Source organism: Pleuronectes platessa, chromosome 2 (genome assembly GCF_947347685.1).
Source record: "Pleuronectes platessa chromosome 2, fPlePla1.1, whole genome shotgun sequence".
Classification (NCBI taxonomy): domain Eukaryota; kingdom Metazoa; phylum Chordata; class Actinopteri; order Pleuronectiformes; family Pleuronectidae; genus Pleuronectes; species Pleuronectes platessa.
In genome coordinates this window covers 14,845,373-14,860,597 of record NC_070627.1, presented here as the reverse complement: position 1 = coordinate 14,860,597, position 15,225 = coordinate 14,845,373, and the positions used below count along the sequence as shown (strand labels likewise).

Sequence of the window (15,225 nt, the reverse complement as noted above, 5' to 3'; positions counted from 1 at the left end):
TGCAGCGGGAGCCCTTCATCAGGACCTCGTCCCCCTCCACGTTTTTGGCAGAACTACTTTTCGTTCATGAAACCCACTGATATAAAAAGCTATGACTGATAGAAACAACTGCACAGCTCAGAGAAGACTGCAATTAGAGTTTTATTCTGGGGGGCATGCTTTTTTATGCATCGTTACTATCAGAAACATTGTTTATGAGGAGGCTCAGGACTTACATTATGTAAATTCTCTGGTGTTCAGTCCAAGACTGGGATATAAACAACCGAGCCACTTCATTAGTGAGATTGAAATGAAGGAAATAAACATTCGATTAATCTAAATAAATAAACAGCAAACTATATATATTCTTTGCCCTGGGTCTCAAAGAACGGATTGATTTTTCTTCCATGCCCTCTCAGCCTTTTGACTTGTTTTGTGGCATTGTTTGCACAAGGAAACATAAGCACTAGGAAATATATAATCTGTCTCTACAAGGCCTCCAAATTAAATTAAATGACCGAAGCTTTATTTTGCGATAGAAACAAGCTAATTAATGAAACCATATAGTCACAAAATATTGATTGAATACATTTAAGTTCAGAACAGCATTACTACTTTACAGAGTGTTTACTGGAGGTCTACAGAGACAGAAAAGGCGCATTTATGAAAATCAGATATGAGGATTATTGTTTGAAAAAGTGTGAACAAATATAAAATGATTCCTTAATATTTTTTTTGAAATATAATCATCATATTTCAAAACACTGTGTTCCAACAAAAGATTGAATAGTTTTTATTTTGAGGGCCTGCAAATGCATGCATCGATACGATCGGAAACATTGTGTATGAGGTGGATCGAGGTCATCACTTTATTGGTGAGATAGAAATAAAGAAAATAAACATATTGATTCTTATAAAAAAGCTACGAAATACTTTTGTGTTTTGTGTCAGTTTGCCTAAAGAAATATATATTTGTAATGCAAAATATGTTAATGTCTCTTCACAAGGCCTCCAAATTAAAGGTTCAGTGTACAGGATTTAGTGACATCTACTGGTGAAGTTGATGTTGCAACTCAAAGTTCCTCACCTCACCCTGCTCTTCCAAACATCAGAGAACCTGTGGTAACCTTCAGTTTTCATAAAAACTCAAAAGGTGTTTAATTTGTCCAGCTTGGGCCACTGTAAAAAAAGCAGGATGGCTTCCGTAAAAAAGACCCGCTCCTGATGTAATTATAAAGTATTTAAATATATAAACGGCCCAGTCTAAGGTAAAGAACAATTCATACAATTCAGCTGAAACACACTAGTGAAACATCACTAGGATTATTTTATATAATTTCCACCAATAGATCCCTTTCACCTGCAGGGGCATTGTAGAAAATTTGATTTGAAGAATTAATCTTTGCGTTGAGTGTGGACTCATTTGAATTATCATCACAAAACACTGTGTTGGGACAAGAGCCTGAGCAGAAGGGTGTGTTGGTGCTCGACTGTCCTGCTCCCTTTGCTGGAAGTTCGTGTCACTGTGCAAACTCTGCCCAGTTCTTCCCACAGCCCCATGTGAAATGTGACACAGGCCTGGGTCCTTTAAGGCATGCCTTCTCTGTCTGTGTGCACTACATTGTGGCGTGTGAGTGTATATGCTATTTTTTTGTGTGCGTGCTGGGTGGTGCTCGGGCCTCCGTTTTTACCAGGACGTCTGCAGCTGCTGTCCACTGGTATGTGAGTGGGAGCGTCCCGCTGATGATACAGGAGTTCAGACGGTGGCTGGGAGCAGTTTGATCCAGGAAGGTTCACTCTCACTCTCTCTCTCTCTCTCTCTCTCTCATCGGCCCGTCTAGGACCTGCAGCCCGACCATGGCGGATCAGTACCAGTACAACGCCACCGAGGAGAAGATCGTGAAGGACAGCCACACCAAGGAGATCGACCTCATCAACAGAGACCCCAAGCAGATCAATGAGGATGTAGTGAAGGTTTGTGCAGCATGCAGACGCCACCCTGTCCTAGAGAGGATTAACAACGTGACCCCTGCTGTGGCATGTGTGGACAAAATGCAATAAACGGTTCATAGGCACATTATTATATATATATATATATATATATATTATTATTATATTGTATTGAAAAGCCCTGAAATAGACCGAGAGCTATTCCTGCTGCCTGTGCAGGACTTAGGGGTTATTTTGGGAAAGAGGTAGAACGGTATGACAGTGACACTCGGTGACACCGTGTTTTATTTAGGTTTGACAACTGTTTGTGCTGTGATTGTTGCTATGATACCACCACAAACCAGTGTCTGTAAAGACAACGCTGAATATACATTTAGATTAGATTGTGTTTGAATGAAAGTTCATGTGTGAGTCATGAGTTGAGGACATGTTCAGTTTTTATAGCTGAATTTTGAATGATTTACTGAATTTGTTTTCAGTCATTAAGACATTAATATATCAAATTTAATCTGTAAGGTTTGTTCACAGTAAGCAATGACGGATCTTGTGATATTTACACAATCTATATTTCTTTGCCAACCCCCCAGAACAAAGATTGGTAATATTGATTAAACAAGTCCCATTAACTAGATGAGCGATCCTTTAAAACTTACTGTTTCTACTGAACGCCAACTTTGCTTTTTTGACTTAACAAAACTTCCCAGACCTCACAGAGAAAAATAAAATACTTAAAAAAACACGTCCAGCCATTTATTCAGATGATGATCTCAGGCTGCTGTATCTCGACAGGAACCCCACAGCGAGTTGTTCCTACTCCAGTGGATCTGGGCAGGAAGAAAATACGGTTGTAGGTGTGCGGGGCGTCTTCCTGTCAAGATTACTGACACAAGTTGCTCTTGTGCATTTTACGTGAAAACATGTCAGAATGATTTGGGCCCATAGATTTAAATCCATAGAATACAACAGATACATTTGATTCTCTGCACAAACACACTTGACACGTTTGACATGTGGAGCCTAACCCAGGTCTCGTGGGGGGAGATGTTTAAACTGAAAGGATGTGCACTAAGGAAAGCCTCTTTTAAATTTCCTAAAAGGTGGAGTTTGAGGATGTGATTGCAGAGCCCGATGGAACACACAGCCTGGACGGAGTGTGGAAGCTCAGCTACACCACCTTCACCGTGTCCAAATACTGGTGCTACCGCATCTTGTCCGCCATCTTCGGCATCCCTGTGGCTCTGCTCTGGGGCTTCCTGTTCGCCTGCATCTCCTTCTGCCACATCTGGGCCGTGGTTCCCTGCATCAAGAGCTGCCTGATCGAGTCCCAGTGCATCAGCCGCATCTATTCCCTCTGCATCCAGACCTTCTGCGACCCCTTCTTCGAGGCCCTGGGCAAGGTCTTCAGCAGTGTGCGCGTGGTGATGCGCAAAGAAGTCTAAAGAACTCTACGCAGTGGTGTTTACAGTACGATCGGATGCAGTCCGGTATCTTTTTATACACCAGGAGATAAATCCTGTCATCTTGCTTACTCCCTGATACTCCTCCTGCAGTAACCTCAACTCGCTGCTCTCCACCCTCCCATCTCCTAGCCCTCGGCTCGGAGTCCTGACATGCCCGCTGTGCCTTTTGCCACCAGAAGCCCTGCGACAGCTGCAGCAGGCAGCGTGGTTCTGTGACAGCTCTGGCAGCCCTGGAGGGCTCTGTGCTCCTCACTGTGGGAGAACAGGGCCGTCGGCCTTTACAGGAGGATCTGTCCTCTCTCACTTATTCATATGACAAAAAGCTTCTACTTCATTCACAACAAATGTAATTAACTCCCCGACTCTGCTGCTCCTCTGGACGATGCTGCCTGTATGCATGACACATTTGGCTATATTGAAAGTTATAAGGAGGCTGTGTGTTGCTGTGTCCACCATGTTTGACTTTATATTGACCGAGTTGAATTTGACACTTTCATGTCTGTACACTTAACCTTATTTTAAAAAAACGCTAACAGAATGAAAGGAAGAGAAATGTTTTCTGAATGTCTTTGTTCAATATTGTCTGATTTCTCCGTGTATTAAAAATCATAATTATATTCAGATATATTTGTTAATTTCTGACAAATCAACAGTAACTAGCTGGGACATTTTAATCAAAGTGTGATGGATTGGATATTAAATCTACATGTTTGTATATTTCAGTTTGTGTATATGATGATTTGAAAGTAAAGTATATACATTTTGTGGCTATTGTGTACTTACAGTGTATAAAGTAAAAATATGCATTGGCTGAAACTTAGACACTTTAGACCTTATGACCTTATGAAGTATATTGCACCACGGCCTCAGTGTTCGATTATATGTGTGTCATCTCAAATCTTTTCAAGAAGCTTGAAATAGATATTATTTATGTTCACCGACATATTACTGCGGTCGTCCTGGAGGCACTGGCCTGTGAACTGGGACCGATTAGAGCAGCGGTGTCAAGACCCATTATAGTGAATACGCCAAAGTGGGCTAGAGCAATAAAACCATTACATCACAACCTGTAGATAACAACACCACCAAATATTTCCCTTTAAACGAGCACAGAGCAAAAAAACGTTTGCATATTTATTTCAAGAGAATTGATCAGTGAACGACTCTGAAGAAGCATTTTACATGAAGTGGCCGACTTCATGTCACATCTTGGCCTTAGCTAGTGCGACAATATGTCTTGAGAAAACAATATTAAACGTAAATGTCTGCGTGTTTTTCCACTTTCAGTCAGTCTGCTATCATCTGGGTTTTACTCTTGTGGTATCTGTCTGTCATCGGCACCAACTTCTCAATGACAGTCCTGAGCATCAACACCACAAAAAAGTGTCTGGCTATTTGAGCAATGTCCGTGTTTGTCTAAGTTGTTGCTCCTGAAAATGCCACACATGACATAACTTTGTCGTTAATGTGGTCGTCCAGTTCTCCAGCAAGATCCACGATCCTTGTCAGCCACAGAGTTTCTTTTGTTGGTAAAGTCCTGTCGCTTGTCTGGGCACAAACTGGTGACACTTCATTCCAAACTGCTTCCTCAGAGCCTCAGACAACTCATTCCGACAACCCACGTCCAAGTTGAAGTTTTTATCACACCACCTGCTGCTCCTAATAGGGCAAAGCGACCCCTAGTGGACAAATCAGGAACAACAGTGCTTTTTATTACTAAATTAATCTTTCATCACATCTCTTTAAACTTTGCACGGTGGTCCTATGGGCTGCATTAGACCTGCGGCCCGCGTGCTTGACACCTCTGTCCTAGAGGTGGCGTTTGTATGTCTCTCACGTGCCTCTCTGTTGAGTCGGAGATGCATTATTGATTATTCAGCTTCACTCTGATGGTTGTAATATGTGAACAAGAGTGACTCATTTGTCATTTGCCAGCTAATGTGGACAAGCACAGCAGCCACTTTCATTTCAGCAGAACAAGGACAATGATCATCAGATCAAACCTCTTAGAGCACATATATTTTGTTTAAAAAAATAATTCTATACATGTACATTTCTCAAACCTTTAGCACCATATATATGATACATTTGGAAGGTGAGAAACATTCAAATGGGAATAATTAGTTTAAATCCTCAAAAAGAAGCTGTTAAGTTCAACAGCAATTTACTGGTTGTGTTATTTCTTATTCCTTCTTTTTAAACTACTACAGAGAGACGTGAAATATATATAATTAAAGTATTTGGTGTGAAAAAAATCACACAGATCTAAAGTTTTGTACATTTATTTAATATTTCCCCTCCTGCAAATGATAAATTAAACGTGTAAAATTACAGATAATGTCCAAACAAATAATCCACCAGTTATTTTGGTAATTACATTGATTTAAAAAAGTCTTAGATTACAAATATTTACGTGACAGAATTTATTGCAATATAACATCTCATAATAATTTAATAATTCAAATGAAAGAAGCACAGTGTTACAGCTATAAATAAATAAATTTATCCTAAAAAGAAATAAAAGTAGACTAAAATAGTGTTTAATAATTATTAACTAGTTACATTAATCTATCTTGTAATCCACAAAGTCATAAGATTTAGATCTTTGCAATATAATTCAGTTGAATAATTCTGCACTATCTACCCTACTGTATTAAAATATAGTCTAGGAGAGGACAGTTGAAATAAGTAGAACAACATTATGAACTTCACAAAGAAAGAAAGTATTACAGCATATTGTTCAGCATTTTATTGTTCAGCTTTTATTTTAATCAAGACACTTCTCATTGTGGTAAATGATTACTGATGTGCTAAGTGGATCACATCCTTGACAGCTCATATTCTTGAAACATTTTGCATTTACAACGAATTATAAAACAGGCAATGAGAAACGCTATAGAGTGAATTCATGGTTCAATGGTCGATAGGAGGATACGTCATGTCTTGCTGCAGCTGTTACCTGAGACTTCCTCCTGAAACATGCAGCTCACCTCTGTGGACTGCACAATCTCCAGATCTTGACCCAGTAGTGTGTTTTGGGACTGAGGCCGAACGGGATGTTCAAAGTTTCAATGTGCTGCCAAAAAACCTCCAGGAACTCGGTGACGTCCTAAATTCAGACAAACATCCCTCTGAAAACTTTCCAGGAACATTGCCAAGGATTTGTTCAGTCTGTCTCGGAGGCAGAAGGACTTCTGCAGCAGGTCGGTGCAAATAATGACGCCTTCATTCTTTATTGATTTTATTTTTAACTGTTTAGAAATCTCTACCAGCGACAGCTAAAACAACTCACAGCAAACAGAAGCTCAAGTAAATGCTTACACATGCAACCCAACGCAAATGTAACAAAGTGAACAACACTGTACACAATATTTAATATAGGTGACCGATTTCATTATAACACAGACAAACAGAATCCGTAAGCTTTGCTCGTGACAACACCTGAATCAATGGTGTAGTTGCTCAAGGCAGACAGGGCTTCAACTAGCAATTCATCTTATTTTTTCTTTCTTTGTTTCACACTCTGCCCAGTAAATGTGTAAATATATACTGTACATCTATAAAAAGAAATGAATAAACAAAAAACTAAAGATTCAGTGGATTGCTCAGATTGGTCCATGATCATCTTGAAAGCTTTTATTTACAAAATATTGCCCCTTAAATAGAGTTTGTAGATTTTGCCTACATTTCCTTATTTCAGAATTATATTTTCACTATGTCCTGTATATTCATGTAAATACAATATTTTAAAAGCGCTGTTGTCACTCCCCTTCTGGGCTTTCAACAGCCACCTTCAGGGAAAGAGGTATCTGCAGGAGTCAAACTGCTGGATTCTTTTTTAATGGCGACAGCATGTGGTTAAAGGCCAGGAGGGCAGCTTGGGGGGGGGGGGGGGGGGTGGGGGGTTGAGGGTCCATGCTTATGTGCTAGAAGTCTGTGTGAGGCTCCTCTGACTGCTGGTGCTCTTAATGACAAATGTTGAGGAGTTGCTCTTGTGACTAGAGTCAAAGTCGGGCTCACAGCGGCACTGGGATGACTTGAGGTAGCGAGTGGAGCAGCACAGAAAGTTCTGCCGAAGATCCTGGAACAGGTGTCCGGCGAAGCACATGTAGATCCAAGGGTTACAGCAGCTGTTGAGGCTGGCGAGCAGCATGGAGATGATGAAGGGCAATGCTGCAGAGAGAGAGGAGAGTTACTGGTATGTGGCAGCAAACATTAAAGATGGACGATGCAGCTCTGTGTCCTCCCACTATTTGGAGCCAACACAGAAACCATCAGGGGATGAAGCCACAGCAGCGAGGAACAACCTAATGACAGAAACTATCTTTGAAAAAGAAAAATTTACATGGAGGAGGCAGAATTTATGACCTATACTGCTGCCAGCCACCAGGTGGCAATCGAGACGCTTGGGCTTCACTTTCGGGCAGCAGTCATGTCCTCCAACTTTATACACAGTATGCAACAAATAATGATATTACTGGGTAACTGTGTATCTACTTACATTCTTAACAAGTACAGTGACAACATGGATGAAAGTAATTCATGAATTTCATTCACAAACATTTAGTTTTACTTGTGATGGTTTATTCATCCTCATTTCAATCAATACTTTTTAGTCGAGTGGTTGTAGGTATGGTAGCGGTCAGTCCATCAGATTATTTTCTCAAAATATTGAATATATTCACATTTGCTCTCGCATTTTTTTGGGGAACATAAATTCATGTCATTGATGCATTTTAGCAACTACGATAATCCCCCATTTTCATCTCATAAAATGTTAATTTCCATATTCATCTGATTGGGAACTTCAAAGCCGTTTGCAATGCATTTTAGAGATCTTTGAAGAAGGAGAAATTGTGAATGATTGATTTGTGAACTGTTAAAACAAGCAATTAACCAATGATCTTCTGAAACAAGAAAAGGACCAGCAGAATTCTTCCTCCCACACTGTGTTACTATCAGTGGCAGGTTGGATGACATTTACGCCAAGTCAACGCCTCCATCCAGCTGACATTTGGCAAACGATAATGGATTTGTGCAATTGGTTCATATCCTGTATTTAACCTCTGGCCACTTTGGTATTTAACCTCTGCTTACCGATTTCGAATGCCACTCTGAGTCTGTCTGTGCTGCTACTGTTCGCAGGACGCCTCTAATGATGCTCCATGAAGTCTAACGGAGATTTGTCATCGTAAATGATTTCTGGAAGGGCGTTAAAGTCACACACATGATTAATAAGAACTCTTCACTGGCTATTAAGGATTTGATTTATGAGAGAAAAACATGAACTTAACCGAGTGTAGATCATTCAATTACCCTTCAATTGCAGTTTCATTGGTTTGATAATCTGCTTTTGAGTTCTACATCGAAATGCTTCAGATGAGCAATTGAACCTGATTGATGAGTTTGTTAAATACTGACCCAATATTCAGATCTGAGCAAGAGAACGCCCATGACATGTACAAGTTAAAACAATGAGTAAATGACACAAAGCTTCGGCCACACATCCGTCAGCTGTAAATAGGTTCGACTGACATGGAGAGAATCAAACACCTCACTGCAGAAGACCAACCGGTGGTTATCAAGCATTCTTATCAGGGTGGATGAGAGTGCAGCCTGGACCCAATTTGAATAGCAGGAGGGAACTATCCTGAAGCGTCTCTTTATGGAATTCGCTCACAATGTCTTTCAAAAGGGAACTATAAATCACACAGCGAATGGAGAGGCAGAATATAATCCTCCTCTGGGTGGTGCATCTGTCTTCCTGTCAGAGCAGACTCATACAGGTTAGACAAAAAGACTGTTGAAATTCATTAATGACAACACCAAAGGCTGATCCGTGTCCCCATCAAGCTGAACAAGCATTGGCGGAGATCAAATTTGTTTTTTGACTTTAGGTGATATAAGTAAATAAAACTACTTTGACAAGACTTTTCCTTGTGTTCCAAGTCTGCTTGTCTCGTGGGTTTTAAAGACACATAGAAAATTACCTTTAGAGAAATAACCCTTTGCGATTGAGCACTGGTCTTTGTTTTCGTCAAGCACATAATGCAAATCAATAGTATGGAGCTGAGTGTGCGTCAGTGTCCGAGGGCCCCACGCAGGCTCCGCAGGGGAACAGGTTTGTTTTTACAGATCTCTGGGAGCTTTGTTTGTGTCTGAGTCCGAGTTTAACCTTCGAGGGTTTTTGTCCTTTACATAATGAAATCTGTCTGTTTGTTCACTGCAAATTCACCGTTGCCTTGACAATGCTTAAGGAATGGAGTATTTATCTACCTGCCTCTAATGTTTCAAAAGTCGTATTGAAAAGATTAAAGGGCGGGTGAGCTTCCAGTCTTTGAAAGGTCCAGACTCTTTCACAATAGATTCAAATCACGAAATGTCAGATATTTTGGTTTGTTGAGTTTTTGCAATTTTTATCAATCAACCCTCAAAAGAAAGGGAATAAGCACATCTCGCAAAGTGTCCAACTATGAACCTGAATATTCATCTGACTGTTTCAGGTGCTGGGTCATTTGTGACATTTGTCCTTTACATAAGTAATAAGCCAGTGGAGAAAGTGGAGGTGTCTGCAATGAATCAGAGAAGAAACCAGTGGGTTTATACACTGCCATTTCTTGGAGGGGTCTTCTAGAGACAGCCACGAGTTGAAGTAGCTAGATTGATGCTGAAAATGGAGGCGAATATGTCTCTAATGGTTCCAGCTCGGAGGAGACCCTAGCAGGAATATCCCTGATGGGGCCAATCCCTCAGACACAGGCTGAAAGAATCGACTTTCTGCACCATTGAAAAAAATGTAGAGAGAGAAATCAATGTTCATTACTCTAGTACTTAAGATGTTTGGGGCTATTTAAGTCTCAAGAAATATATTATGGATATATTTCACAGTGAAGTCAGGAAGTATAAGTCTGTAGGTATATGGGCAATAAGCATTAATAATTAGTTTTACTGAGTTATATGGTCCTGATTGATTGCTCAACTGTAACTGCAGTACAAACTGTTTTATAGGCACAGTCTGATCTCAGTCAACCCCTAAAAACACAAAGAATGACCGAAAAAATCCATACAACTACAATCACAGAATCTAAGATCATGTATTTTGAAACTGTTTATGGTTCACTAATATTACAAAATGCAACGTTTAGCAAGAGCTTCCGACTTCAAGTAGCTTGGGCTGATTTGGCGGAGAATGTCTCATAATGGTCACTTTATCTGCACATACACAGGTGACACTATCTTTTGGACACAAACACAGTCACGTGTCCTTGCCAATCATGGCCTCTCTGAGTGCAGCATGTTCACGTGGAGGGAAGCCATCAGACATCTGCACCGATCCAGGCCCTGCAGCACAAATTGGTTTCATCACCGTCTTTCCCAATCACAGAATGAAAAACCTCTGCTGCTATTTTCTGACTACACTGACTTTGAAGATTGAACGTTGCAGCATCAGAGCCGACCGCTGTCCTTTCCTATAGGAGCATCTAGCCTCATGCTGATTCTTAAAGGATTACCTCTCAGTGTATTGTACTTTTTCATTCAAAGTGGAAATGACTGGTGAGAAGAATGCACCCGGAGGAGAATGACAACTAGGCACATGCTGTCAGCTGGAAACTTTGGATAAACCCTCTGAGGCAGAAGAAAAGAACAAAAGTCTGTTAATTCTCTTTTCAACAAGAAATGTCGTGACTTTCTTGTTTTAGCATCCGGGCTTTGAAAGAGTTTTTAAACAACGTATTTACTTTACTGTCTGATGAACTACCATCTACCACTGTTAGTGTTTTATTCAAGAGGAGAAGCAGACACATTATTCTGCCTCAAATGAATAGCTCTTATCAGAATTAACTTTTCCAGTAAGGGCTCCCAGCAAACAGGTCAACTATTTCTTATCTCCCACATTAAACATATGTCCTCATCACAAGGTGAACTGTGCAAACACACAGGGAAGATGAATTGGCACATCCGTCTCCTCTTGTTAAATGGGTGGGGCCATGGCAGAGCAGGTCGATAAATATAGGGAGGACAAATAGATGACCGCTTCGTGGCCTATTGTGGTTAAATGTCAACGACACACTCCAACGTGCCCCACAGGCCCAAGTAGGAGCCGCTTGGCGCGCGCTGTGCCATGGCGCACACTAATTTGTATAATGATTAGCCATCAGTCGGTGTCTGCAGCGTGGGGAAGGTCAGAGGGTATTTGGAAGTCCGGAACATGGGATCATGTATGCAGTTTAGGCACTTTAAATAAATTATGTGTTTTTCTTAGCATATAGAGCAGGTATATGAGAAATTTGACGTATATGAAAAACAGAATATCTATAATGTCTCCCAGCTACGTATGTTTATCAATGTAAACAACAACAGCACCAAAAGATTTGATCAATACATTGATTATTAGTGTAGGAAGACGTCACTCATGTTTATGAATGTTGTTGGGTATTTATTTGAAATGTACAAATATCAGAAAATACATATACCTGCAGTGTAATCTGTGTCCTTCGCAACGCACGGGGGTTTATTAAATCCTTTGTGCCTTTATTAAAATGTTCTGACTCGTCTGGGAAACTCCTGCCCCAGGTGAATTGGGAGGACACAATAAACACAGCTCAGCTTGTTTTTATTACCTCAGTTTTCTTTGATTGGTGGATAGGCGTCCGCATCCTTGTGCGTAAAGAGAACCAATGCGCACACGGAGAAGGATGAAACATACATTTTCCAAACGTTTCAACCCCTCAATGTTATCAGAGAAACTGAGCGTAAATGATGGGTTTGCAATTCTAAAACAAAGGACCAGATGGTGAATACCCCAGTGTCCAAAATATGACTTATGATAATAGCACACCAGCCTTTACGCGTTGGTGCGCACTTTATGAAACTGTGTTCCTACCTTCACGAGGCGCCTCTGGGTCCCACGCAGACCACATCTGGACAGAGAAGAAGGGAGTCCAGCAGACGATATAAGCCAGGACGATTACAAAAGTCATTTTCACCGTGGTTATCTTCGCCTTGGAGATGAGCTTCACGCTGCTCACTCGGGCCAGCGTGTTGCCTTTGGAGGATTTGGGCGTCAGGCTTATGCACTGCTCCCGTCTGGTTTTCAGTCTGAAGTTTTGCCAGATTTTGAAGCTTATCAAACCGTAGCAAAGGCTCAGTATGGCCACGGGGATGATGTATATGGTCAGGCTGATCCATGTGATGTACGCCTTGGCTCCCCACGGCTTCACGAAATCCCCCCAGCAGTCGTAGACTCCCGATCCGGCCGAGCCGACCTCTCGGAGAGAGAAGATGAACATCTGCGGGACGCTGAACAGCAGGCTCAGGATCCAGGAGGAGATGACATAGAAACGGTCTTTCCTCCGGTGCAGGGAACGGAGAGGCTGGCAAATTGCCAGGCACCTGTCTACAGACATCAACACCAACATGTACGTGGAAGCGAACATCCCGACAACCTGTACGTATTTCACCAACCTGCACAAGGTGTCCGGGCCGTAGAAGCGAAACGTGATGTCCCAGATAAGTTGAGGCAGAACTTGGAATATCGCCACAACTAGATCGGCGATGCTCAGGTGCTTCATGAAGTAGTACATGCGCGACTGGCTGTGCTTGGTGGTGTGGATGGCCAGCAGGACGCACAGGTTCCCCGCCAGCGCCAGGAGCAGCACCAGGGCGAGCACGGTCACCTCCACCTTCGCCACCTCCTCATTGCGCTTCAGAGGATTCGTCTGATTCCACCCGGAGGTACCGTTAGGGAGACTCGAGTTCTTCCACGACTCGTTGAATGACCACAAGTCACTTTGGTTCGAGATGCTTTCCATTGCCGCAGCGTGGTCCTCTGTGCGTCAGGGCTGGACGGGCACCTGGAGCCAGGGTCTGGGAAGTGGAAGTCTTCCTTGTGCAGGTGGAAAGACGGAGAGAGAGATGTGATGAGGCTCACAACAAGTTTCTCAGGTGATAGAAAAGAGGAAAGGAAGCGATGTTTAGTTGAACCTCAGCCATAACTGCTTTCCAGAAAGAAAAGACGCACGAGTCCTCAGAGAAAACGACCAAAGCTTTCCAATTATCTAAACTGCGTGAAGCGTTTGATCAAATGTGGGAGCCAAAATAAAGTGCACCTAAGGTTCAGAAAACCATAACACATCAAAGCTGGGGTCTAAACTACTCGAGCAGGACACACCACTGGTCAGAGGTAAATCTCCAAAATCACGGTCCGATTAAATCCAAATAATTTGCAGGATTGTTGTCGAGAAAAAATTGATGTTTAACTTCAAAATGAAATCGTAAACTCGGGAGTTAAAATATGAAAATAAAAATGAAGATCCGCAGAGGTTGAAACCCCCATCCTCATCACCTTCTCGGGTAATAATCGGACTGACCAGCGCCACAGCTCACAAGTGCCTGTTGTAGGTTGCGCCTGTCCCCAGTTCATGAGTAACAGCAAACAGTATTACCATTCACAACCACTAGGTGACGACTCGAGCCATGCATCAAATTCAACTGTTCCTGCCTCAGAGCCTCGACCCCTCCTCTTAACCTGATACCCCAGACCTGCTCTGAATCACGGGTCTCATTTGGAGGAGCTGTCAGTGTCGTGAGAGAATATTTCAGTTGTCACACTCTGACATGGCTGTGGAAATTCAAATCTGTTCACAGAGATGCCGGGGGAGATGACAGCGGAGCCTGTGACAAATAGCACATGGTTTCAATATCTGTGGAGAAAATGAGAATTTTTTTTTTCTTCTGGAGACTCACACACGCTGTGGAGGGATTCTAACCTCAGCTGGTTTTGAACTTGGGGTTAAAAAGGTTCATAACCGCCATAAAACAAGAAGAGAATAAATGAGTAAATATAAATAAAGGCTTTACTGCTTGAAAAACACAAATAAAACAGTTATTCTTCAGCTTGATGGTCAGTTTTACAACTCCAGGAGAGCAACAAATAGCCAGTCCATTTGTAGGTCAGATAAATAAGAGGAAACAGCTCTTTTCTAAACCAGGATTTAAAAGTCGATGCTGTGTGATGTTATCAAGGCAACGCCCACTGAAGCTGATCGAGTGATTACCAAAGAGGACGTGTTTGCTGGCACATGAAGGCTCTGAGCCACAAGCTTTCTTAGGAGAGGCACAAAGAGCAGAGGTTCTTTGTTCCTATAGAAAATTAACATGTACAGAATATTATACTGAAATGAGGCTTATCAAATTATTGTAATAGTACCTGATGATGATGATCTGTCGACCTCCTGCATGTGGGGGAAAAAAACAACAACCATATGAGGCTGACATTTTATTGCCAGCTGTGTGCCATGCCCATGTTGATGTCCATCTGCTACATTCCAGTGATTCCTGTGAAAACACATTTCTTCCCTCTTCCCATTCGTGTTGCCAAGCGCTGAGCTGCAAAGGAACCCAGGGACTCGACTGGCAGCTATGTGTGTTACTGCTTAATTGATGACACACGAATGTTAACAACATGCAAAGTGTGATACATGAAAGCGGACAGCGTAATTCAGAACCTCTCAGGGAAGGGATGGAAGTGGACAGATTAAAGGGCTCCCAACAAGGAGCAGTGGGACAAAAACACAATAGAAGGTGGATTATTAACCTCCGTGAAAAACAACTGCCTGTCAGGTCGGGCTGCTTAAATTGTGTTTCCAAGCCCTGCAGCACAGAAATAATACACACCATAAATAAGTGAAACCAAACCCTTTCTACACTCTGACCATTCGTAAGTACTTCAAGACTAAACACACTCATGTTGGGAGATTCAGGGACATGCTGGAGTAGTGGGGAGTACTGACAAGTGGAATTTGTCAGCTACTGTGAAGCTCTTCAAATTTCAAGC

The 15,225-nt window shown here is 41.9% G+C and overlaps 2 protein-coding genes across 2 annotated transcripts; one reads left to right on the top strand and one right to left on the bottom strand.

Annotated features, from left to right (window-relative positions):
- The first annotated feature begins 1,391 nt into the window (after positions 1-1,391).
- Positions 1,392-4,156, top strand: cav3 (caveolin 3). The gene is made up of 3 exons (XM_053443033.1): positions 1,392-1,697; positions 1,821-1,953; positions 3,027-4,156. The coding sequence occupies exons 2-3, from the start codon at positions 1,837-1,839 to the stop codon at positions 3,366-3,368; spliced, it is 459 nt and encodes a 152-aa protein (XP_053299008.1). The 5' UTR covers positions 1,392-1,697; positions 1,821-1,836; the 3' UTR covers positions 3,369-4,156.
- A 3,131-nt stretch (positions 4,157-7,287) lies between these two features.
- On the bottom strand, positions 7,288-13,900 carry oxtra (oxytocin receptor a). The gene is made up of 2 exons (XM_053411665.1): positions 12,274-13,900; positions 7,288-7,562 (listed from the first exon to the last, which is right to left on the bottom strand). Exons 1-2 carry the CDS (start codon positions 13,199-13,201, stop codon positions 7,309-7,311), a joined length of 1,182 nt encoding a protein of 393 aa, XP_053267640.1. The 5' UTR covers positions 13,202-13,900; the 3' UTR covers positions 7,288-7,308.
- Positions 13,901-15,225: the final 1,325 nt, after the last annotated feature.

Coding starts and splice junctions, on each gene's coding strand:
- cav3 (XM_053443033.1), top strand. CDS start 1,837: ATGGCGGATCAGTACCAGTACAACGCCACCGAGGAGAAGATCGTGAAG. Junction 1,954..3,026: donor TCAATGAGGATGTAGTGAAG/GTTTGTGCAGCA, acceptor ATTTCCTAAAAG/GTGGAGTTTGAGGATGTGAT.
- oxtra (XM_053411665.1), bottom strand. CDS start 13,201: ATGGAAAGCATCTCGAACCAAAGTGACTTGTGGTCATTCAACGAGTCG. Junction 7,563..12,273: donor CCCAGAGGCGCCTCGTGAAG/GTAGGAACACAG, acceptor CTCTCTCTGCAG/CATTGCCCTTCATCATCTCC.